General features: G+C 52.5%; 2 protein-coding genes across 4 annotated transcripts; one reads left to right on the top strand and one right to left on the bottom strand.

Annotated features, from left to right (window-relative positions):
* TMEM91 (transmembrane protein 91) lies at window positions 1–7213 on the bottom strand. 3 transcript variants are annotated; one of them, XR_001303679.3, is made up of 5 exons: window positions 7062–7213; window positions 5368–5605; window positions 2905–3054; window positions 1371–1492; window positions 1081–1211 (listed from the first exon to the last, which is right to left on the bottom strand). XR_001303679.3 is itself a non-coding variant. In XM_003355932.5 (4 exons), exons 2-4 carry the CDS (start codon window positions 5575–5577, stop codon window positions 1083–1085), a joined length of 489 nt encoding a protein of 162 aa, XP_003355980.3. In that variant the 5' UTR covers window positions 5578–5605; window positions 7062–7213; the 3' UTR covers window positions 1–1082. The 3 variants fall into 3 exon arrangements, 2 of the variants coding, with proteins under 2 accessions (XP_003355980.3, XP_003127205.2); XM_003355932.5 differs by lacking the exon at window positions 1371–1492 and having other exon boundaries at window positions 1–1211; XM_003127157.5 differs by lacking the exons at window positions 1081–1211; window positions 1371–1492 and adding an exon at window positions 2041–2370.
* A 7758-nt stretch (window positions 7214–14971) lies between these two features.
* B9D2 (B9 domain containing 2) lies at window positions 14972–23637 on the top strand. The gene is made up of 4 exons (XM_003127154.6): window positions 14972–15167; window positions 15598–15689; window positions 20282–20407; window positions 23039–23637. Exons 2-4 carry the CDS (start codon window positions 15602–15604, stop codon window positions 23350–23352), a joined length of 528 nt encoding a protein of 175 aa, XP_003127202.2. The 5' UTR covers window positions 14972–15167; window positions 15598–15601; the 3' UTR covers window positions 23353–23637.
* Window positions 23638–24232: the final 595 nt, after the last annotated feature.

Here is a 24232-nt window from a genome sequence, read left to right as displayed (position 1 = left end):
AGGGTTTCAGCGAGTTCATTTGGGGAAGGCAGATGGAATACAGTCTGGGGCACCTTCATGGGAGGAGTCTGAGGGAAGCCCAGGAGGAAGCCGGGATGCGCTCAGTGGATACCTGGGGAGATGACCCCCTGGCAGCGGGTTTTGAGGGCCTCGGAGGGGAGTCTGGCCTCTGCGTGCTGCTTTTACTCACTCAAAAAGGGTGTGGTTGGGCTGTTATAGTCCCTTTGTAAGAAAACAAGCTCAGAAGCCAGTTAACTGCCAGAGGTCACCAGCTGGTTAGTGGTGGAGCATGGGTCCCACTCAGAACCTATACCCAGAGCCTCCACTGTTCGGGCAAACCCGGGAGATGCGGGTCTGGTACACTCTGCACTTTGCTTCCCTGCCTGTGAACGGGGGTGGCTGAGGTCTGTTGGTTCTCAGTCACGGGTGGCAGCATCTCACAAGGGCTTTTGAAAATGGGCGTATTCTGTGCCACAGCAGCAACCCAAGCCATTGCAGTGACAACCCCCGAACCTTGACCTTCTGTGCCAGTCATACTTGTGGCATATGGAAGTCCCCAGGCCAGGGGGTGAATCGGCTGCAGCTGTGGTTTATGCCTTAGCTTACAGCAATGCAGATCCTTAACCCACCGAGTAAGGCCAGGGATTAAACCCACTTCCTCACAGAGACAGTGTTGGGTTCTTAACCCACTGAGCCACAATGGGAACTCCTTCAATTTTTTGTTTGTGTGTGTCTTTTTGTCTTTTTAGGGCTGCACCCACAGCATATGGAGGTTCCCAGGCTAGGGGTCCAGTTGGAGCTGTAGCCACCAGCCTACGCCAGAGCCACAGCCACACAGGATCCGACCTATACCACATCTCACAGCAATGCAGAAGATCCTTAACCCGCTGAGTGAGGCCAGGGATTGAACCCACATTCTCACTGATGCTATTCGGGTTCATTAACGGCTGAGCCATGAAGGGAATTCCTGAAAAGCCTTCAGTTTTTATTTAACTGACCCTCACCCTCATATTTAGGGAGCAGGAGCCAGGAACACACTAGCAACCTGCAAGGAATAACGTTCCCCCAACGGGGCCACATGGCTACCAGACCCTGTCTGCCGACATCTGGGGACTTACAGAGAAAATGACCTGTCTGGGGGCCCCTCTGCCACACACTTCACACGCCCACAGCTCTGCATTTGGGCGGGTATCATTTTCATCCCCAGTGACCTAGAAGGAAATGCGTACATATCGTTAGCTTGCAGGTATGCTCTGTGAAGGCACTCAGAGCACAAATGAAGAATGGTGTTTTCTTCTAGCAAGATTAAACAGCATGGAAAAGCTAAACTGCTGTCACTTTATTATTTGGTAACAGCAGGCCCTACTTACTGTGCCTCTGCTTCACGCTCGTGGCAGATGGCTGTTTTGCCTGCCAAGGCGCCAGCACTCTCCCAGTCTCAGGCCATTTGATGGTGCTTCCTCCTACCCAAGATGGGCCTTCTAGAGGGTGCCTGGGGAAGAGGACCTTGGAAGTACCTGAGCAGCCCAGGCCACTTTTCTCCACCAGGAGGGGGAGCCCGTGCCCTGAAGCCAGCAGGAGAGGAGGGCCAAGAGATGGGGAGACCAGGCCATTTCACTGGAGCCCCTGAATCCAGTTCTACTCTGCTTTCTTCCCCTTTGTCCTATAAGGCTGTCTGAGTTGGGTTTCTGCCATCCGCCGTCAGGGGCTTAGCCGGTGACCGCTGTTTACATGGAAGACCCATTTAGTCTCAACAACTGCTCCAGGTGTGTGGGGGGGATTGGTCCCATTTTGCCAATGAGAAAAAGTGAGGTTCAGAGAGAAGGCACGTGGGCGGGTGAATACGGAGTAATAACTTGGAACCTGGCTTTCTCTAATTCTCTCCCGACCACCCACGTTGCAAAAAGAATATTCTGCAATATGGACGCCTCCTCGGACTGCCCCTTCTCTGGCTCTGAGGTGTCCCGGGGCACCCTGGGGACAGCCTGTCGCTCTGGCCCGCCCCATCCACCTTCCCCCCCACACACAGGCAGACACAGGTTGGCGGCAAGAGTGTCTGGTGTTTAATCGCTCTTTGCGGCCTCCAGGAAGGGGGCAGGGGTGCTCCAGCTCACGCCGCAGCCGCCGCAGCCACCGCCTCCGCCTCATCCACACGGATTGTCCACTCCGACCCCGGGCGCGCTGGGCGGCCAGAAGGGGGCCTGGGGGCGACTAAGGCGGGTCCCGGGAGGCGAGGTAGGCGGACAGAGTCACCAGGGCGGCCGCGTAGGTGCACACGCCCAGCCCGATGGCCAGGACCCCCAGCAGGAAGGCGCGGCGGGAGGCGGCCCCTGCCCCCTGGACGTCCCCCTTGGCCCAAGCCTTGCTGGTCTGTGGAGGCGTTGGGCAGCGGTGACTCAGGCATCCCTTGGCCCCACCCTGCTTCCCGCAGCCCGGCCCCGCCCCCAGCCAACACGCCCAGGTATTCATCTGTTCCCAAAACAAAAGGAAGCGGCCACCGCGAGTCAGGCACACTTGGGCCCCCGGGCTGCTGGGTGACTAATAAAGATCTACTCTAGTCCTAATTGCCACTGCTCAAACGCACTGAGCCTCAGGATGACCCTGAGGCAGGAACCATTCCTTCCCATTTTACAGAGGAGGAAAGTGAGGCACCCGAGGTTAAGAGGCGTGCCCCCAACCTTACTCAGACCCAGGATCTGAGTTCAGGTTCTCCTCCGCCACCACTCTGGGCTGTGGTCTGTGAAACTGCCTCTTTTTCCCCCTGAATGTTTCTGCATGAATCCTCTCCACCTCTCACCACCACCTCCCCCAACCAGCATGGCTCCTCTTTTTTGTTTCGTTTTCTTTTGAACGCATTTTTCTCTTTTATATCCAGTCCCCTCCCAGCTCCACCCACACACTGACCTTCTGGGCCAGGCAGAAGGCGGGGATGCCCACGGGCCAGAAACAGCACAGCATCGAGAAGACAGCCAGGCCGAGGTGGTCGTGGGGTAGGAGAGGGGAGAGCAGGCCGCCCCCATCCCAGTCCGAGTCACTGTCACTGGATGACACATCCTATGGGCAGGAGACGGCCTAAGTGGGCATCTCCATCCACCTTCCCCGCCCACCACTCTGCTCCCCTTTGCCCCCAAAGACACCAGGAGAGGAAAATGCTCCAGGAGATGGGCTCTTGACTCATCTACATCCTGGGTCCTCTGGGACCCCATCTCCAGAGAAAAGCCTCCCCCACACTCAAAAGCTTTGAGTTCAATTTCAAGGAGTTCACAGGGCCAATCATGGGTACTACAACTGCTTATAAGCTCAGGGTTAAAAACCCCGTGAGGGCAGAGAGAAACCAGTGGGGACAAGAACTTGCAAAATGATGGAGATTCAGGGAGCTAACCTGCCTGCTAAAACTACAAGTTCTAGATTAAAAATATTTTTTAAAAATCTTACACCTGGGAGTTCCCGCTGTGGCTCAGTGGAAACAAACCCGACTAGTATCCATGAGGATGCAGGTTTGATCCCTGGCCTTGCTCAGTGGGTTAACGATCTGGCGTTGCTGTGAGCTGTGGTGTAGGTCACAGGCATGGCTCGGATCTGGAGTTGTTGTGGCTGTGGTGTAGGCTGGCAGCTGTAGCTCCGATTCGACCCCTAGCCTGGAAACATCCATATGCCACAGGTGCAGCCCTAAAAAGAAATAAAGAAAAAAAAAAATCTTACATCAAGAGTTCCTGCAGTGGCTCAGCAGGTTAAGAACCTGACTAGTATCCATGAGAACGTGGGTTCAACCCCTGGCCCCACTCAGTAGGTTAAGGATCCAGTGCTGCCATGAACTGCAGTGTAAGTGGCAGAAGCAGCTGGGATCTGGTGCTGCTGTGGCTGTGGAGTAGGCTGGCAGCTGCAGCTCTATTCAGCTCCTAGCCTGGCAACTTCCATATGCCCAAGGTGTGGCCCTGAAAAGATAAAATGATAATAATAATCTCTAACGGGTAGTGCCCCCGGGTAGCCGACAGAAGCAAACCAAATCCTCTCTGGAGGAAGGTACTTTCATTCTAGGCCTCAAAGTAATTTTTCCTAAAAAAAATTTTTCAAATACAATGACCAGCATGCAATCAAAGATAATGAGGCAGACAAGCAACCATGGAGGAGAACTAGCAGAAATTTAATAAGCCCCTTGAAGTCTTCAAATAATGGAATTATCAGACATATACCACGTCAAAGCAAAGCTTACAGTCACAATGAGGCAGACTGTGTTTCCAAAAATTGCCACAGCCATCTCTCCCATCCCACATGCTTTCCTTACAGGATGACTGATAATCTTCCCATCAAGGGATGAGGTCTGTGTCCACTTTCCTTGAGTCTGGGCGGGTTGTGACTCACTTGGAACTGATAGAATGTGGTGGAAGTAATGCCACACGACTTGCAAGCATAAGTCAGAAAAGGTGAGACAGCTTCTGCTTTGTTGAAACACTCATGCTGGAAGCTAGAGGCCCGTAAGAAGTCTGACTGCCCTGAAGCCATGAGCCCGAGCCCACCCACATGGGGAGACCCATGCAGAAGCCCTGAGACTGCATCATTAAGAGTGAGGTGCCCAACCAGACCCACTGACTGTTCCAGTGCTAGCTACTGGCTGACTGCAGCCACATGAAAGATGCTGAAGCAGAACCACCCAAGTCCTTCCCAAATTCCCTACTCATAGAAACCATAAGCCATGATAATGACTGCTGCTGTTTTAAGCTACTACATTTTGGGGTGATTTTTTAAAAAAATTTTTATGTATTTATTTATTTGGCCATGCCCACGGCATGCAGAGGTTCCCAGGAACTTCTTGGGGGTGATTTGCTATACAGCAATAGCAACCATAAAAATATGTTTAGGAAATAAGACAAGCTTGACAATATGTACAAAGAAAGTGGAGTTCCCTGGTGGCCTAGCAGTTAAGGACCTGGCTTTGTCACTGCTGTGGCACAGGTTTGGTCCCTGACCAGGGAACTTCTGCATGCTGCAGGCTCATCCAAAAAAAGAAAGAAAGAAAAGAAAAAAGAAATAATAAAAAGTGACATTAATTGGGCAAAGAAAGACCAGTGCCAGTAGAGGCACAGAGATGAGTTGGCTTTGGAGAGAGATGGACAGATAGAGAACAGGGAGGTCAAAAATTAGAGGGAGGGAAGACAAACAGAGCTAAAGGAAACAAAGATAAGCAGAAAACAGGAAAAACTTCAACTGGAAACCCAGGAAGGCTACACGCAACTGGGAAGTGAGAGTCCAGGCCAAAGGCTGGAACTCCAGCTGCCAGCCTGGCAGATGCTGGCCACAGCTGGGTGCGCCCCTGGTCCCCTCCCCCCGCTCTCACTAAGGAGCCTACCTCAGTGGTGCTGTTCCTACCTCAAGGTCAGGGGGCCCTGGCTCCCCCAGGCCGGCGCTCACGGAGGAAAGAGATGGTGAGAGGAACTGCCAACCCTTCAGCGATTCAGCCAAGACCATCTCTCCAAAGGGAGGCTCCGGCTCAGGCTCCCCAGGCTTCTGCACAGGGGGCTCTCCCCCTACATGCACCAGCAGAGGCTGTTGGAGCTCTCGAAGACTGGGGCTGTCCATGGCTGGGGAAAGCTCCCAGAGGGGCTTCCTGGTGGTAAAGAAAAGGACAAGCTGTAAGAGTGTCACTCCCCTGACTACTGGCTTTAGAGAGTCTCCAAGCAGAGAGTAGGTCGCTGAAAGATACTCACACCCATGTTTTGTTTGTTTTTTTGTTTTTTGTCTTTTAAGGCCACACCTGTGGCATATGGAGGTTCCCAGGTTAGGGTCCAGATTGGAGCTGTAGCCACTGGCCTACACCACAGCCACAGCAACACCAGATCTGAGCCACGTCTGCAGTCTACACCGCAGCTCACGGCAACGCCGGATCCTTAACCCACCAAGCAAGGTCAGGGATCGAACCTCTGTCCTCATGGATTATTCAGATTCGTTTCCGCTGAGCCATGACAGGAACGCCCCCATTTTATAGATAATAAAACTGAGCCCCAGAGAGTAAAAGAGGTTGGTCCAGAAGTTCCTGCTGTGGCACAACGGGATCAGCAACATCTTGGGAGCGCTGGGATGCAGGTTCGATCCCCAGCCCGGCACAGTGGTTTAAGGATCCGGTGTTGCCACAGCTGTGGCTTAGGTGGCAACTATGGCTGGGATCTGATCCCTGGCCCGCTAACTCCATATGCTGTGGGGCGGCCAAAAAAAAAAAAAGGTTGGTCCAAGTTGTGAAGGGAGCTCAGGAATCTGGACTTCTCTCTCCTCAGGGCAAAACCACATACCTGTTGCACATTTATTCCAAACCATACTGTACACACGTATACCTGGCCTGTGAACTACACACCCATCCTTGGTTCGCACTCCCATCCCTCCCCCCATCCCCATCCCCAGAGATGCTTAGTTCGCACACCTCCTGTTCCCCCCACCCCAAGCCTGCATACTCTCAATGCCCAAGTCCCTGCCACACATACCGATCCAGGCAAGCCCAACGCCACCTCCACTTGCCCCAAATTCATGTCCCAAGGGACTGTCTGCATGCTTGCCCCAAACATGAGCTCTCTGAAAACACTCCTCTGGTGCCCCCAATCGTCTTACAAATTCACCCCAAATAACTCCATGTTCATCTTAATCTCCCCAGCATCAGATCCCCCCAGGTGCACAGATATGCCCAGGCTTCCCACACATGCAGCCTGGACACTCTGCCCTGTTCCCATCACTTCTGCTTTGAGGCAGCCTATCACCTCTCCTCGGGGGCCACACAGCCTCTCCTCCTCCACCCACATCCATGACCCACACCCGCCAGCTCCCCAGACACCTCATGTTTTACCAGAGTCCGCCCTTGTACAGCTCCCCTATAACACCCCCAACCCCCCCCCCAACTCCACCACAGAGCACACCCCTGGGGGGAGGGGAGGGTCCTCAATTCTCCCGCCCTCAGGCCAAACCTGGGTTGAGCCGGTTTTCTCTCAAGGTTTTGCTCCTCAACCCCACCCACTGCTCCTTCCCCAACGCCAAGAACCCTGAGAATAGCGGTGCCCCCACCCGCGCCCCTCACTCACCGCCCGCAGCCACAGGCCGGGACCTCCTGCGCCCCCTGCACTGACACCCGCCCCGACCCTGCGGCCCGGGGTGGGGAAACTCTTGAGCCCAGCGCTCCCCGGGGCCGGGGCCTGGAGGCTTGGGGTCTGCGCGTTCGGCTGGGCCCCCCTCCCAGCGCCCCGGGCCCGCAGCGCGCGGGGGCGGGGATGGGGCGGGGCGAGGCTCCCGGGCTCCGCCCTCCGCGGAAGCTGGGAGGGGGCCTGGGGCCGACGTCCGCACAGTGGCGCGGGCATCTGTCACCCCGGATGTGGAGGAGCGGGCGGCAGTCTCCGAGGACGGCAGGCCCAGACCCCGGAACCCCAACCCAAAAGCCGCAGGACAGAGGAGGGGTCGTCCCAATTCTCCAGGCTTCCTGGCTTGGCCCCACCTCCACCCCCTGTCCTCCCACCTGCCCGACAATTAACAGCAACCCGGCTACCTCCGGGCACGGCCCTTAGTGCTTTACGTATACGCGTACACGTTTACCCCTAAGAACGACCTCTGAGGCACGCTGATTGATTGTCCTGTCGTGCCCAAAAGGAAACCAGCGCAGAGGAGTTAGGAGTTGCCAAGGAGCCCGCCGTCCGCCGGGTCACTACCCCTGGCTTCGATGCCCTACGTTAATCATCGCTCACATTCCCCTCAGTAGCTCCATTTCTTCTTCTTCTTCTTTTTTTTTTTTTTTTCTTTTTTTCCACTGTACAGCATGGGGACCCAGTTACACATGCATGTATATCTCTTTTTCTTTTTCTTTTTTTTTTAAAGTAGTTCTCTTTCTACCCCTCTTCTGCTGGTAAGGAAACTGAGGCTCAGCCATGTGTGCACACTTGGCCGGTAAACAACTGATACTGGGACCCACTGGCAGATTGTAACCCAGGGCTGTATTTCCTGCTGGCCCAAAGGGAGGAGAGAAAGCAGATGCAGAAGGTGAGGTGGGGGCTTCCTGGGAAGAGGGTGGAGGTGGTGTGCTGGTTATCAGGTGGTACAGTTGGTGGTTATGAGTCAGTGTTTGAACCCACGCAGACCTGAATTCCTTTCCAGGCTCTTCAAAGGTGTTTTCTGCATGATCTCTGGATAAGGGCATCACCTCTCTGAACTGCAATTTCTTCATCTATAAAATGGGGTAAACACTCCCTGCTTCTTAGCTGTGATAACATAATGTGCTTAAGTTAGGTGCCATAACAACTGTCCAACATGTGCCCCAACCTAAGCACTCTGAGGGTGTTTAGGAGTATAATTATTTATATCCATCTTCATTAATCTGATTAGGGGATTCTTCTCACCCTGCAGGCCTCCACCTCCTCAGGGAGCCCACCCGGCTTGCACTGGCTTCCCTTTCTCGGAAGCCCTCCATTTCACCAGTCCCAGGCAGCCGAAGTGGAGGACTCCCCTCCCGCTGTGAGGCCAGCCAGGGTTCCCTTGCTCCAGGGCTCCAGGGCTCCAGGGCTCCAGGGCTCCAGGGTTCCAGGCTCTAGGGCGCTGAGCCAAGAGTCCAGATGCTGGAGCTGGCACGGGCCCCACTCCCGGGGAAAGCAGATGGTGTCTGGAAGTGCACTTGGCTCAGTCAGAATTTCTGGCAGACAAGAGGTGGGAAGACCTATGGGGGGGGGGGTGTAGATGAGAGAGAGAGGGGGCAGAAGTGTTTTATCAGGAGAGATACTCTGATATAAACAAGTCACACTCTCTCTCCCGAACCTTGCTCTTATGCATATCACTGTAAGACATAGCATATATTCCTCTAGTCTTGTTATTTTGTTTGTTTTGTTTTTGTTTTTCGGCTATGCCTGAGGCATGTGGAAGTTCCTCGGGCCAGGGATTGAACCCACACTACAGCAGTGACCCGAGCTGCTGCAGGGACAACACTAGATCCTTAACCTGCTGTACCACAAGGGAACTCCTGTAGTTTGAATCTTCCCACATCAGTGTCAGTTTCAGCCAGGTGGGGATTTGATCCCTTGTTCATTGCTGTGCCTCAAGTCCTAGAACAGTGCCTGGCACAGAGCAGGCTTTCTGTGTATACTTGTCAGGTGGAGGCGTAAATTCCCACCAGCTTCAGTTTTTTTACTAAATCCCTGAGCAATATAGGTCCCTGGGACCCCCTAGGCCACCTTAGAGAATTTTTTCACTTCCTGTAGATCTGTCTGGCCATCAGCCTTGTTCAGTCTCCCCACCGCTTCCAAGACATCACAGGAGCCCCAGGCCTCTTGGGGTTTAATAGTCCTAGAATATTAAGCATGTGATCCAGAAGCCTAAACCATTGAGTGAAAGTTTGATGAGGAGCAGGATATTTATTTAGTCTCAAAGTATCTTCCCACAGATTACTTATTTATTTACAAAGGGAAAAAATTTTTTTCCCTGAGCTGCTGCTGTGGCAACACCAGAGCCTTAACCCACGGTGCCAGGCTGGGGATCGAACCTTCATTTCCACCATATGTTGCATCTGTGGCGTATGGAAGTTCCTGGTCCAGGGATTGAATCTGAGCCACAGCTGCAACCTATGCTGCAACTGTGGCAACACCAGATCCTTAACCCACTGTGCCACAGCAGGAATTCCTGTACATATACTTTGCTTCTAAACTTTTTTTTGGGGGGTGGAGCTGTGCCTTTGGCATGTGGCAGTTCCCGGGCCAGGGATCAAACCAACCTATGCCATGGCAGTGACCTGAGGCACTGCAGAGACAATGCTAGATCCTTAAACTGCTGCGCCACGGTGGGAACTCCTGGACAGTATGTTAATCAGTAGGACTCTTCAAAAATTAAGAAGAGAATTATGGAATTTCCCTCATGGCACAGCAGAAACAAATCTGACTAGGATCCATAAGGATGCAGGTTCGGTCCCTGGCCTTGCTCAGTGGGTTAAGGATCCAGCATTGCCATGAACTGTGGTGTATATTGTAGACCTGGCTCGGATCCTGCGTTGCTGTGGCTGTGGTGTAGGCCAGTGGCTACAGCTCCGATTAGACCCCTAGCCTGGGAACCTCCATATGCCATGGGTGTATGGCCCTAAAAAGACATTAAAAAAAAAAAATTACCATATGGCCCATCAATTCCACTTCTGGGTATACACTGCAAAGGATTGAAAGCAGGGTCTTGAAGAAATATGTGTACACCCATGTTCACAGCAGCGTTATTCACAACAGCCAAAAGGTGGAAGCAACCCAACTGTACATCAGCAGATGAATGGATAAAGAAAAGAAGGTATATGCATACAATGGAATATTATTCAGCCTTAAAAAGAAAGAGTTCCCTGGTTGCTCAGCACTTTAAGGATCCAGCATTGTCACTGTTGTGGTGTGGGTTCAATCACTAGCCTGGGAACTTCCACATGTCATGCATGGCCAAAAAAAAGAGGAAAAAAAAAAGGAAAAGTAAGGAAATTCTTTGATGATTATATTGTAATGTATAGAAATATTGAATCATTATGTTGTGCACCTGGAACCAACATGGTGTTATAGGTCAATTATACTTTTTTGTCTTTTTTGGCTGTCCTGCAGCATATGGATTTCCCAGGCCAGGGATCAGATCCAAGCTGCAGTTGTGACCTAGACCACAGCTGTGTCAACGCTGGATTCTTTTAAAGGAAGGAAAGTCTGGAGTTTTCTTCGTGGCTCAGTGGTTAATGAACCTGACTAGGATTCATGAGGATGCAGGTTTGATCCCTGGCTTTGCTCAGTGGGTTAAGGATCTGGTGTGGCCATGAGCCATGGTGTAGGTCGCAGACATGGCTCGGATCCCGAGTTGTTTTGGTTGTGGTGTATAGGCTGGCAGCTGCAGCTCCGATTCGACCCCTACCCTGGGAACCTCTGTGTGCTGTGGGGGCGGCCCTAAACAGCAAAAACAAAAAAAATGAAACCTGACATGCACTACAGCGTGGATGATCCTACCTTATGGTAAATTGTGCTACGTGGAATAAGCCAGCCATAAAAAGATAAATAATTAATGATTCTACTCATATGAGGTACCTACAGTAGTCAAACTCACAGAAACAGAAAGCAGATAGGTGGTTACCAAGGGCTGGAGGAGGGAAGGGAAGGGGAGTTTTTGTTTAATGAGTACAGAGTTTCAGTTTTGCAAGATGAGAAGAGTTCTAGAAACTGGTTGCACAATTATGTGAATGTACTTAATGCCACTGAACTGTACACTGAAAGACAGCTAAAATGCTAGATTTTATGTGTATTTTCTCACAATTTAAAAAACTTTGTTTTTTATATTTTTTGCTTTTTTTTCCTAGGGCCACACCCGCAGCATATGGAGGTTCCCAGGCTAGGGGTCTAATCAGAGCTGTAGCTACCGGCCTACAGCACAGCCACAGCAACCCCAGATCCGGGTGGTGTCTGTGACCACAGCCACAGCAATGAGGGATCCGGGCCATGTCTGCGACCTACACCACAGCTCAAGGCAACGCCGGATCCTTAACCCACTGAGCAAGGCCAGGAATTGAACCTGCACCCTCATGGTTCCTAGTCGGATTTGTTTCTGCTGCGCCATGATGGGAACTCCAAAAACTTTAAAAAAAAAATTAGAAATACATAAATATTCAGTGCTTCTTGTTAAAAATATGCAAAACTGCCACTTCAGGAACAACAACAACGTCAACAATAAAAACCATCAGTAATAGCAAATATTTATAGTGGTTCCCCATGCCAGGCTCTGCCCTAAATTCATTAGCCATCTGTATTAGTTATTATTGCTGTGCAACAAATTATCTCCCCAAACTTAGTGGCTTAAAACAGCAAACATTTGGAGCTCCTGCTGTGGTGCAATGGGTTGAGGATCCAGTGTTGTCTCTGCAGCGGCTCTGGTTTGAACCCCGGCCCGGTGCAGTGGGTTAAGAATCTGGACGTAGGTCACAGCTGCAGCTCAGTCCCTGGCCTGGGATCTTCCACATGCCTCAGGTGTGGCCGAAAATAGAAAAAAAAAACAAAAAACAAACAAAAAGCCCCCAAACATTTAGCATCCAGCATTAGTTTCTGTTGGTCAGGAATCTGTTGACAACTTAGCCGTTGGGTTCTGGCTCAGGGTGGCATGAAGTTACAGCCAGCAAGTCAGCCAAACACAAGAGTTCCCTGAAGATGTGATGGGGCTGAAAGACCTCCTTCCAAGATGAGTCTTTCACATGGTGGTGATTGCTCCGTTCCCATTCAGGTCTCTCCACTGGCTGCTTCCCTGCTGTCACAACAAGGTGGCTGGTTGCTCTGAAAGATGAGTCTTTCACGTGGTGGTGATTGCTCCGTCCTCATTCGGGTCTCTCCACTGGCTGCTTCCCTGCTGTCACAACAAGGTGGCTGGTTGCTCTGAGACTGAGTCTCTCAAGAGATAGAGGAGGAAGCCTCAGTGCTTTTATAGCCTCATCTCAGAAGTCATACAGCAACACTTCTACCATATTCTACTGGTTAGAAGCAAGTTACAAAGCACAGCCTATACTCAAGAGGAGAGAGGAGTTCCCTAGTGGCCCAGTGGTTAAGGATTTGGCTTTATCACTGTTGTGCTACTGTGGCTTGGATCCAGAAATTTCCACATGCCATGGGCAATGCCAAAAAAAAAAAAAAAAAAAAGACAGAAATTAGGCTCTCCTTGGTGAAAGAAGAAATCTAGGAATGTCAAAGAATCTGTGGACAGGGAGTTCCCGTCGTCGCTCAGTGGTTAACGAATCCAACTAGGAACCATGTGGTTGCAGGTTTGATCCCTGGCCTTGCTTGGTGGGTTAAGGATCCGGCGTTGCCTTGAGCTGTGGTGTAGGTCGAAGACGTGGCTTGGATCTGGTGTTGCTGTGGCTGTGGTGTAGGCCGGCAGCTACAGCTCTGATTAGACCCCTAGCCTGGGAACCTCCATATGCCATGGGATCAGCCCTAGAAAAGGGAAAAAGACCAAAAAAAAAAAAAAAAAAGGTAATGACCCCCATAACCACCAAATTCCTTTGATACTAGGAGATGTGTATCCAAGAGAGGCAGGATAGTGAGATTGAGGACCTAAGGTTTGGGGACAGAGTGAGACAGAAGTATAATCAGTTTGGTTTCAGGCAAATGACTTTTTTTGTCCTTTTAGGGCCGTACCCACAGCATATGGAAGTTCCCAGGCTAGGGGTCAAATTGGAGCTACAGCTGTCGGCCTACACCACAGACACACCACACACCTTGTCTGTGATCTACTCTGCAGTGCACCGATCCCTGACCCACTGAGGGAGGCCAGGGATCGAACCCACATCTTCATGGCTACTAGTTGGATTCATTTCTGCTGCACCACAATGGGAACTTCCCAGGCAAATAATTTTGTCCTAATTTCTTCATCTTAAATAAAGCTGATAATTACCTATCCTGTGGGATATTTGTGAGGATTAAAGAAGATCATGCATGCAGTTTACAGGGGCTGGGACAGACAAACCAATAATTGGTAGCATTCAAATATACGTATTAGTGAAATATTATCCTTTATTTTATTATCCTATTGAATGTTGCCCCTTCCTTAATAACTTTGAGCTAGTGACTCTGACTTTTTTGTGTGTGTCTTTTTAGGGCCACACCCACAGCATATGGAAGTTCCCAGGCTAGGGTTCAAATTGGAGCTGTAGCCCCCGGCCTACGCCACAGCCACACCAACTTGGGATCCAAGCAGCATCTGTGACTCATACCACAGCTCACGGCAGCACCGGATCCTCAACCCACTGAGCAAGGCCAGGGATTGAATCCACGTTCTCATGGATACTAATCAGATTTGTTTCCGCTGAGCCATGATGGGAACTCCTGGTGACTCTACCTTTTGCAGTAGCTGTTTTGCTAAAAAGTAGGGGAATAAGTTCCTTTTGGACTTCCTGCCTGGGCTGAAGGAATAAGGCACAGGACTAAGGTTCAACTGGACTTAGTGGGTGGGGAAGGCACTACTCAGGAAATCAGTAGGTGTGAATCCCTCTCAGTCACTCCCCTGGCGCCCGTTACATGGATGGGATGACTGAGAAATGGGGCCATGCAAGGTCACAAGCTACTGACTGAGGTCAGAACCGGATTTTCTGCAGATAAACAGGCCTCAGTTCCTCATTTCTCATACCCGTCCTTGGAGCCCCACACCCACCTCCTTGCTCAGAATCACTAACTTCACCAGTCAGTGAAGAACTGGGCAGTATTTCTGAGAAGGGAGTTGGATTTATAAGTCCTTGAAGAACTTAGGAGAACTTTCAAAAGGAAGGGAAACCCCCTCCCCAACTTCTCTGAATTTTTTTTTTTTTCTCCAATTATAAGGCAGGAGGTTATACACAATGATCTGAGGGAAATTCCCCCTTGGCTCTGGCTCAAGTCTCTGACTTGTGGTTCCAGTTGGGAGAGAGATTTAGGGGACAAGGAGAACTTAAGGATTTGCTTCTTCTTCTTTTTTTTTTTTTTTTTTTTTTTTCTTTTTTGCGCTCCCGTAGCAAGCAGAAGTTCCCAGCCAGGGACCAAACGCCTGCCACATCGGTGACAACAAAGGATGGATCCTTAACCCGCTGCACCACCAGGGAACTCTCACTGGATTTGCATATTCTGTTAAGAGAGTATCTGGGTATGGAGTTTCGGTGAGGAACAGGTTAAGGATCCGGCGTTGTTACTGCAGAGGCCTGGGTCGCTACTGTAGAGCGACCCCTGGCCCGGGAACTCCCGCTTGCTACCGGCATGGCCAAAAAAAGAAAGAGAATATCTGGGAGAAAACAGCGCTCAAACGTCCTCAGCCACACCCAAGATGGCAACAGCACCGCCACGCCGCAAATGGCGGAACCTTGGCTAGAAGTTGGAAGAGACGGCTTTCCCAAAATGGAGAGGGAGGGGAGAAAATGTCCATCACGTATTAGTCCCGCCCCACAGACTCCTAAGGCCAATTAGCGACCTGCAGGGCGGGTGCAAGGCCAGGGGAGGAGGCTGCTGTTGTCCCAGCAACAACCAGGGAACCCGGAGGCGGGCGAGTCCTAAGAGGGATTAGTGCCTCAGATCTCTCGCTGTACGGAAGGGGGAGGCGCGAGCCAGGCCTGGGGAGTCAGCACCCGCGGAAAGAGAGACAGGTCAGGCTACGAACTCCAATCCTCGCCGGCGCTTTCACGCCTCTTAACCGTTAGGGGCTCTGAGGTAGGAAAAACGCATGCGCTGGCTCAGAGGCGGGGCTAAGGTCGCCTTGCACTTAAAACGCATGCGCCTGATGAACCTGGGGAGGGGTGGGGGAATCCGAGGGGCGGAGGCGGGGTTTTTGTGCTTGTGGGCGGAGCCATGGGCCCCTTGGGCCGGACTTTCCGCTACACTGAGCTAGAGGAAGAGGTTATTTTGAAGGCAGAGTTAGGTGCCAGCTCCTCAGCTCGTCCATTTTTCACCTCTCTTTTTTCGAGGACTTTCCTGGAGAGGCATTTGGTATTATGGTTAAGCGGCCTCAGTAGTTTGACAAAACTCACTTGGGATCCCAAGTACTGCTCCTTACTTAGTGGGCCTCAGTTTTCCCATCTATTAGGTGGAGATAATAGTACACTTTTCTCACCAGGCTGTGATTATATTTTTCCCCTCTCAGGGCCATGGCTGAGGTGCACGTGATTGGGCAGATCATGGGGGCCACCGGTTTCTCGGAAAGTAGCCTCTTCTGCAAGTGGGGCGTCCACACAGGTATTCCCCGACATGGCTCATTTCCCCACCAGAACCCCTCAGCCTAGACCCTTCACCCTCAGTCCCTGATCCTCAGCTTGCATCGGCTTTCAGAACTCAAACCCTGACCACCTCTGTTCATGCAAATCTCAGGCTTCTTTCTTATCCCTTCCCATCCCATCTCTGAGGACCATGGCTCCCGCTCTCTCACAGCCCCTAAGGAGAGGGGACACTGGGCTAGACACATACCCATCCCCAACCCTCAAAACACTTGATAGCCCTAAGGACACTGTTTGGACTTTATTCATTGTCTTAGCGGTATGCTCGGTGGCTCCTCCGTCTTAATTCTTTCCTTAACAGTCTCTATTTATTCTTTTTATTTTATTTTATTTTATTTTTTAATTTTATTTTTTATTTTTTGTCTTTTTTTGCTATTTCTTGGGCCGCTCCCTCGGCATATGGAGGTTCCCAGGCTAGGGGTCCAGTCGGAGCTATAGCCACCGGCCTACGCCAGAGCCACAGCAACACGGGATCCGAGCCGCGTCTGCAACCTACACCACAGCTCACGGCAACGCCAGATCCTTAACCCTCTGAGCAAGGGCAGGGACCGAACCCGCAACCTCATGGTTCCTAGTCGGATTCGTTAACCACTGTGCCACGACGGGAACTCCTATTTATTCTTGATGTAAAATAGAAGTTTCCATCTCGGAATTGCGAGGAGAGGCCACCCTACCGTATTCATTTTTCTCTGAGAATGTAGGAACCTCGTTGTGGCTGTCATCGAGGTTCATCCGCGCAGGCCCAAGAGGGACCATGGAGGCCCCAGTTTTCATGCCCTTCATCGGAGATAGTGTGATGGGATGGTGTGGTGGTTAGGGCCATAGGCCACCGAGTCTGGGCTCAAGTAGAAACTCCCTTACCTATTAATTGGGAACCTTTGGACTTGACCTTTCTGACCTTCAGTTTCCTTGTCTGAAAATGAAGCTAATAACATCTAAGAGGTAGCAGAGTGCTGAGGTTAAAAGCACAGAATGCCGGGATCAGCTCTGATTCAACTCCTAGCCTGGGAACCTCCACATGCTGCGGGTGCGGCCCTAAAAAAAAAAAAAAAGACAAAAAATAAAAAAGTAAAAGCACAGAATGCCTGGGTTCAAAACTGGGGCTTGCTTATTAATTACGTGGCCTTGGGCACTTGTCTAGACCTCGGCTTCCCTTCTGTACAATGGAAATAATAACACTGTTTACCTCATGGGCTTGTTGTGAGAACTAAATAAACATCCACAGCACTTAGAAGAGGGCCTTTCTTGCAAGTGCTCAGTAAGTGTTTGCCTGGCCTTTGTGAAAACTGGATGGGGGCTTGTTTGTAAAGTCCTAGGTATGTTGCCTAGCACAAATAAATGCCCACGAAATGAGTGTGGCCACTGCCATCATCATCCTTTCAGGCTTGGGGTCCTTTGTAATTTCAGTGGTGGGCAGGGTGGTTCAGATTCCCTGGGAAATTGGGGTCCTTCCAGCTGAGTAGATAAGAAGTGGGCTCTGAGAGTTCCTGCTGTGGTGTAGCGGGTTGAGAATCAGGCTGCAGGAGTTCCCCCTGTGGCACAGCAGAAACGAATCTGACTAGTAACCATGAGGTTGCGGGTTCAATCCCTGGCCTCACCCAGTGGGTTAAGGATCCAGCGCTGCCGTGAGTTGTGGTGTAGGTCACAGACACGGTTGGATCCCAGGTTGGTGTGGCTGTGGTGTAGGCTGGCAGCTGTAGCTCCGATTGGACCTCTAGTCTGGGAACCTCCATATGCCGTGGGTGTGGCCCTAAAAAGTAAAAACAACAAATAAAAGAACAGACTGCAGCAGCTAGGGTTGCTGCGGAGGCACTGCTTCCATCCCCATCTTAGCAGAGTGTATGCAAGAATCCAAGGCACAGCCATGGTGTAGGTCACAGCTGAGGCTCGGATTCAGTCCCTGGCCTGGGAACTTCCATGTGCTGCAGGTATGGCCATTAAAAATAGAACAACAGGAGTTCCCATCATGGCTCGGTGGTTAACGAATCCGACTAGGAACCATGAGGTTGTGGGTTCAATCCCTGGCCTTGCTCAGTGGGTTAAGGATCTGGCGTTGCCGTGAGTTGTGGTATAGGTTGCAGACTCAGCTTGGATCCCACGTTGCTGTGGCTCTGGCGTAGGCCAGCGGCTACCGCTCCTATTAGACCCCTAGCCTGGGAACCTCCATGTGCTGTGGGAGCAACCCTAGAAAAGGCAAAAAGACAAAAAAATAAATAAATAAATAAAATAAAAAAAGAAAAACAACAACAACAAAAAACAGGCTCTGGAATCGGACTTGGTTTCCAGGCCCCTACCTCTCACTTGTGTCATCTGTGACTCCAGGCAAGTGTCATCGCCTCTCAGTGCCTCAGTTTCCTCAACCGTAAAGGGGGACTCTTTGTCCTTCATAGGGAAACCTTGTAGGCAAGGATCCTGATTCAAGGCCTGGTGCTTTCTTCACCTGGCTCAGAATGGAGCAGTAACTAACATGGCTTTTATTACTTTCAGGAGGCTCCTGGCTGGGGAGGTAGGGCAGGGGCAGTTAATCCAGTAGAGAGCCAAGGGGCAGTTGGATACAGGGTTTGGTCTCCACCATTGGTCAGAGCTCCATTTGAATCAGCTCCTTGATTCAAGTTCCTTGATGGGACCTTGGTTTTCTGCAGTCCTCCTGTAGCCCCTGCATGGAGAACAGAGTGGCTGTTCAGCAAATGTTTGTGGAATGAATGACCAAGTGCCTTTCCTTCTCAGAGTGTTTCTTTACCTGTAAAATGAGGATTATATTAGCCCCTACCTCCTAGGACCATTTATTTGGCCAACAAACATTTATTGAGCTCCTTCTGTGTACCAAGATCTGGGTTTGAGGTGCTAGGGATCCAGTAGTTTACAAGATCTCTGTTCTCCTAGGGCTCACAGCAGGGGAGACAGAAAATAAATAAGCAGATAGAGACCTGAGCACAGGGAGTTCCTGTCGTGCACTCGATGGAAACAAATCTGACTAGTATCTGTGAGGATGCAGGTTTGATCCCTGGTCTCGCTCACTGGTTTAAGGATCAGGCGTTGCTGTGAACTGTGGTGTAGGTCGAGACCCGGCTCAGATCTGGCATTGCTGTGGCTGTGGCTGTGGCCGGCGGCTATGGCTCCGTTTTGACCCCTAGCCTGGGAACCTCCATAGGCTATGGGTGTGGCCCTTTAAAAAAGATCTGAGTGCAGTGATTACAGATAGTGGTGGACGGGAGGAAGAGATGAGATGATGTGGGAGGGACCGGCTAGTTTCTGGATAGGAGGGTGAGGGAGAACCTCTCAATGAAAGGAGCACTTGAGCTGATCCCTGAAGGATTAAAGAAAGCCAGGCATGGGGCCATCCAGGAGCAGTTGTCTAGGCAGAAGGAACAGCAAGTGCAAAGGCCCTGAGGAGGGGAACAAAAACAGGACCAGTGAGGCTAGAGAGTGAGGAATGGGGAGAATGACGGGAGATGAATTCAGGAAGGGGGGCATGGGCCAGGCCAGGCAGGGCCCCGCGGGCTCTGTAAGCGGGACTGGTGTGGGGGTTAGGGATTAAGAGTCCCAGAGGGTGGATTAAATGAATTCATTACTAAAGCGCTTAGCACAGCGTCTGGCATTTGGTAAGCGTCCAGTGCGTTTTTGCTATTACTGGCATCCCCGGTAGGATTGCTGTTATGATGCACCTTTCACGATGTGCTCTGTGCACCTGCTTGTGAAGGACACCCTTGGCCCCATCTTAGCCCGTGGACTAGGCCTCTAAACACGGGGCGAGGATAGTAATAAAATGATACTCAGGAGTTCCCTTTTGACTAAGCAGGTCACGGGTTCAACCCCTGGACCCCTTCAGTGGGTTAAGGATCTGGCGTTGCCATGAGCTGTGGTGTAGACTGGCAGCTGCAGCTCCGATTCAACCCCTAACCTAGGAACTTCCATAAACCACACCTGCAGCCCTAAAAAGACAAAAAAAAAAAAAAAAAAAAGATATCCATCACTTATCCAGTACTCACTATGCCCCAGACACTATTCTGAGTGCTTCATGTGTATTAACTCATTTAATTGTCTCGTAAAACTACAAGGAATGCATCATAATACACCCACCTTACAGATGGGAAGACTGAGGCAGAGAAAAGCAACTTGCTCAAGGCTGCACAGGCAGGAAGAAGTAGCGCCAGGATTTTTTTTTTTTTTTTAAACAGCCACATCTGCGGCATATGGAAGTTCTCGGGCTAGGGGTTGAATGGGAGCTGCAGCTGCCGGTCTACACCACAGCCGCACAGCCACAGCAATGCAGGATCCCAGCTGTGGCCACACTGGATCCTTAACCCACTGATCGAGGCCAGGGATCGAACCCATATCCTTATGGATATTAGTTGGGTTCTTAACCTGCTGAGCCACAAGGGGAACTCCAGTGCCAGGATTTGAACCCAGACGTTTGGCTCCAAAGTCCTCGCTTTGCAGCCCCTGCCCCAGAGTGCCAGGGAGAGATGGGGTCCCACAGCCACAGTGGGATCCCTTTCCGGATGGCTGCCTCCCACCCTACCCTGCTCATGCGTGTCCTGGCTCTTTCTACAGGGGCGGCATGGAAGCTCCTGTCAGGTGTGCGGGAGGGCCAAACCCAAGTGGACACCCCCCAGATAGGGGACATGGCTTACTGGTCCCACCCCATCGACCTGCACTTCGCCACCAAAGGCCTTCAAGGTGGGTTCCTGGCCTGGGCCCCGGGCTAACCTGAGGGGGGTGGGTTAGTGGCACTGATGCTGCCAGCAGGACTGGACTCCACGTGCTGTTCCTGCTCTCTGTGCCCTTTGGGTCCCTTTCCTGGCCAGTCTTGGCCCTGGAGAAACTGAGCCGAGGCCTCCTCAGGCAGGTTCTAGAGTGTGTTAGGACTTGGGCAGAGGCAGGGGGCGGAGGGGGCAACGTCAGGGGGAGAGCTGGGGAGAGAGAGGTGGCTTTCATGGAGACAAACCAAAAGAGTCTTTCATCTGCAGGAAGCTGCGAGGGGGTTGTGAGGGGGAGAGGTGAGGGCTGGTGGCTGTTCTACAGGCATGGTTCCCTTGCTGCTCAGTGGGGGAGGAGGGGTATCAGAAAACCTTTTCTGGGGGAAAATTTCTGTGGGTCATTAGAGGGGGACGGGTTCCAGGAAATAGCCTAGGTAAATAGGCCACACATTTCTACAATATAAATAGCGTTTACTAGTGCCTGCCCTGTGTCAGGTGATGCAGCTGATGTCAGTGATTGAGACGGCTCCCCCGACCCAGCCCCGGCCCCACACAGCCCATCAGCCCCTGAGGGAGACAGAGCTGCCCTCAGACAGGGGCTGCCCAGAGTGGGGAGGACTGGGATCGGGGATCCTGAAGAGCTATGGGAGCCCAGAGGAGGTGCCTGCCTCTGCCGGGGAGTTCAGGGAGGGCTTCCTGGAGGAGGGAGGATGTTTGAGCTTTGCTCTGAAGGGCCAGTAGGAGCTCTTAAAACAGAAGGATGGAAGAGGGTCCTGGGCAGAGAGCCATGTGTGGAAGGCTCGAGGGGGAAAGTGCATTTGGAGGACTGAGGGAGAGCAGGAGGACTGCAGGGGACGGTTGACAGGCCATGCAGGCCCTTTGAATGCCAGGCTGCAGAGCTGAAGGCAGTGGGGAGGCAGTGCAGGCAGTTGACAAGTCAGATTTTGCTTTTAAAAGATCCTCCTGGGAGTTCCCGCTATGGCACAACGGGATGGTTGGCCTCTGCAGAGCCAGGATGCAGGTTCAATCCCTGACCCGGCACAGTGGGGTCAAGGATCCAGCGTTGCCACAGAACCTTTTCTTACCCTGCCCCATTCTGTCCATCAGGAAAGCCCATTAGCTCCACCTTTGAAACGCATCCTGAATCCCACCACTTCCACACTGCCCCCTCTTTCCAGCATCCTGATCTGTCCATCCTCACCTGTCACTGGGCTATTCAGTAGCCTTTTTACCTGTGTTCCCACCTCAGCCCCATAGTCTGTCCCCCTGTGAACACCTAAGTCAGGTCACCATCCTCCTCTGCTCAGGACCCACCGTGGTCCCCGTCTCCCTCAGGTTAAAAGGGAAAGCCTTACCATGGGAAGTTCTCAGAGGGTTAAGAACCCAACTAGTATCCATGAGGATGCAGGTTCGATCCCTGGCCTCACTCAGTGGGTTAAGGATCCGGCATTGCCGTGAGCTGTGGGGTAGGTCTTAGACTTGGCTCCGATCCTGCATTGCTGTGGCTGTGGCATAGGCTGGCAGCTGCAGCTCCAACTCAACCTCTAGCCTGCAAACTTCCATATGCTGTGGGTGCAGTCCTAAAAAGAAAAAAAAGCAAGAAAAATAAAAAAGCCTTACCATGGATCACAAGGCCTTGCTCCGTATGGTTCTGTCACCTCCTCCCCCCTCCCCTCTCACTCTGCTCCAGCCACATCGGCCCCACCAGGCAGCTCCCACCTCCCTGCCTTTGCACTAACTTTCCCCTCTGCTGGGAGCGCTCTTCCCTGGATGTCCATATGGCCCCCTCTCCCTTCCCTCCTTTAAGCATTCACTCAGATGTCACCTTCTCAGTGAACTTTTTCTTGATCACCCCCTTTCTAAAACTGCAGCCCTACCCCCACCCTACTCAGCTTATTTTGCTCCAGAGCAGTTATCACCATCTGACATACCCTATAATTTGCTTATTTACTGTGTTCGTTGTGTAAGATGTCAGCTGCTCAAGGGCAGGAATTTTTGTCTGCTCTGTTCACTGCTGTGTCCCCAGCTTCTAGAACAGGGCCTCGCCCAGAGGGACTCAGAGAGGAGGGTGAAATGGGGCTGGATCTCCAAGGGCTTTTCCTACCAGCCTGAGGAGCTGAACTGTCTTTGGAGTGAGGACACCTATGGAACTGGGGAGAGAGAGGTTTCTAGCTGCCAGCAGAAAGGCGGATTGGCCAGGGCAAGAAAGAAGGCTCTGAGGCCAGAGAAGCGGACAGGGTGTGGCCTTGGGGAGGGAAGGAGGGAGGCATTCGGGACAAGGCCCAAGACACTCACCTGGGAACTGGGTTCCCCTGAGATAGGGACTTGCAGGAGGAGGCCACAGAGAGGGAGGTCAACAGAGGCCAGACCTCAAGGGCCTTGAACGTTGAGGCTGGACTTTATACAGAGTGCACTGGGGAATCATGGCAGGGTTTTGAGTGGGGAGGGAACATGGACTCAGAAAGATCCCTCTGGCTGCTCTGTAGGGGTGGGAGTCCAGAGAGGAGGCTGGGGCAGAAACCTGGTGGGGAAAGACTGGGCCTGGGGTCTCCAGGAGCAGGAGGCTGGGCCATACCCATCCCTCCTTTCCTCCTTTCCTCCTATCCTGCAGGCTGGCCCCGGCTCCATCTCCAGGTGTGGTCCCAGGATAGCTTTGGCCGCTGCCAGCTTGCAGGCTACGGCTTTTGCCATGTGCCCAGCAGTCCAGGCACCCACCAGCTGGACTGCCCTACGTGGCGGCCCCTGGGCAGCTGGCGGGAGCAGCTGGCGAGGGCCTTCGTGGGTGGTGGGCCTCAGCTGTTGCATGGGGACGCCATCTACAGTGGGGCTGATCGCTATCGCCTGCACACGGCCGCTGGTGGCACCGTGCACCTTGAGCTGGGCCTGCTGCTGCGCCACTTCGACCGCTACGGGGTGGAATGCTGAAGGACCCTGCATCTATGGCTGGCCCCCAGCCATATCTCTGGACACCCAGCAAGGGGCAGGATGGCCCAGTGGTCAGAATCCTGGGCTCTGGAGACTGTCAGACCAGACACTACCCAAGGCATGGTGCAGCTTCTGTCTTGAGTAGCACCTCAAGCCCAGTGGCTGCCCCTCCCAGGTTGGTTTTCCATCTTACAGTTGGGGCAGAAGCACATGGGCTCACAGGGGTTGGGTGCAAAGAAGCTGTTTGCACATGGAAGGACTCAATAAAAGAGAGCAGTTCTTTCATGTGCGGGTGCTTTTCTGACTGTCATCTGTCAGATGTCCTGTGCCCACCCTTCCACTGTCACCCTCCTTCCTCAGGCCCCCTTCCCCTATCCTCTGCCCAACGGTGACCCCCCCCCACTCTAGGTGACTGCTCCTATGTCCCCTACTCCTTGGGGGTCCCCCTCCCCTGTGCCCTTCTCCCCACTGGCTCCCCATCTCTGGCAGACCCACTCCCTCTCTGCCCCAGCTTCCCACTCTCCACTCTGGGTGGTCCTCCTCGGACTCCCTGTACGCTGTGTCCCCATCCTCTGATGGAGTCCTCCCCACCAGGTCGCCTTTCTCTCAGTGGCTCCCCAAGCCACCCTCAAAGCCGCACGCATCACAGCCGCCCGCCTTAGTAGCGCTCGGCCGCCAGGAGGCAGCACCCTGTTGGGGCGGAGCCGGGTGACCGCCCCCTCCCGCTAGGGCTTAAGGGACCCCCCTTGGAGCCCGCCCACGCGAGATGAGGACGGCGGCCCGGCCCCCCCAAGCCTTCCCCCTGAGGGCCGCCCCCGCCCCGCGCGCTTCCTGGGTGGGGCCGGGGCGGCTTCAAAACCCCCCGCCGCCCCAGCCGGTC

This window comes from Sus scrofa, chromosome 6 (assembly GCF_054392235.1).
Source record: "Sus scrofa isolate SSC_HxYL_T2T_F1_AM1 chromosome 6, Sscrofa_HxYL_maternal_Yorkshire_Landrace_v2.0, whole genome shotgun sequence".
Lineage (NCBI taxonomy): Eukaryota > Metazoa > Chordata > Mammalia > Artiodactyla > Suidae > Sus > Sus scrofa.
This window is presented reverse-complemented; position numbering and strand designations above follow the sequence as displayed.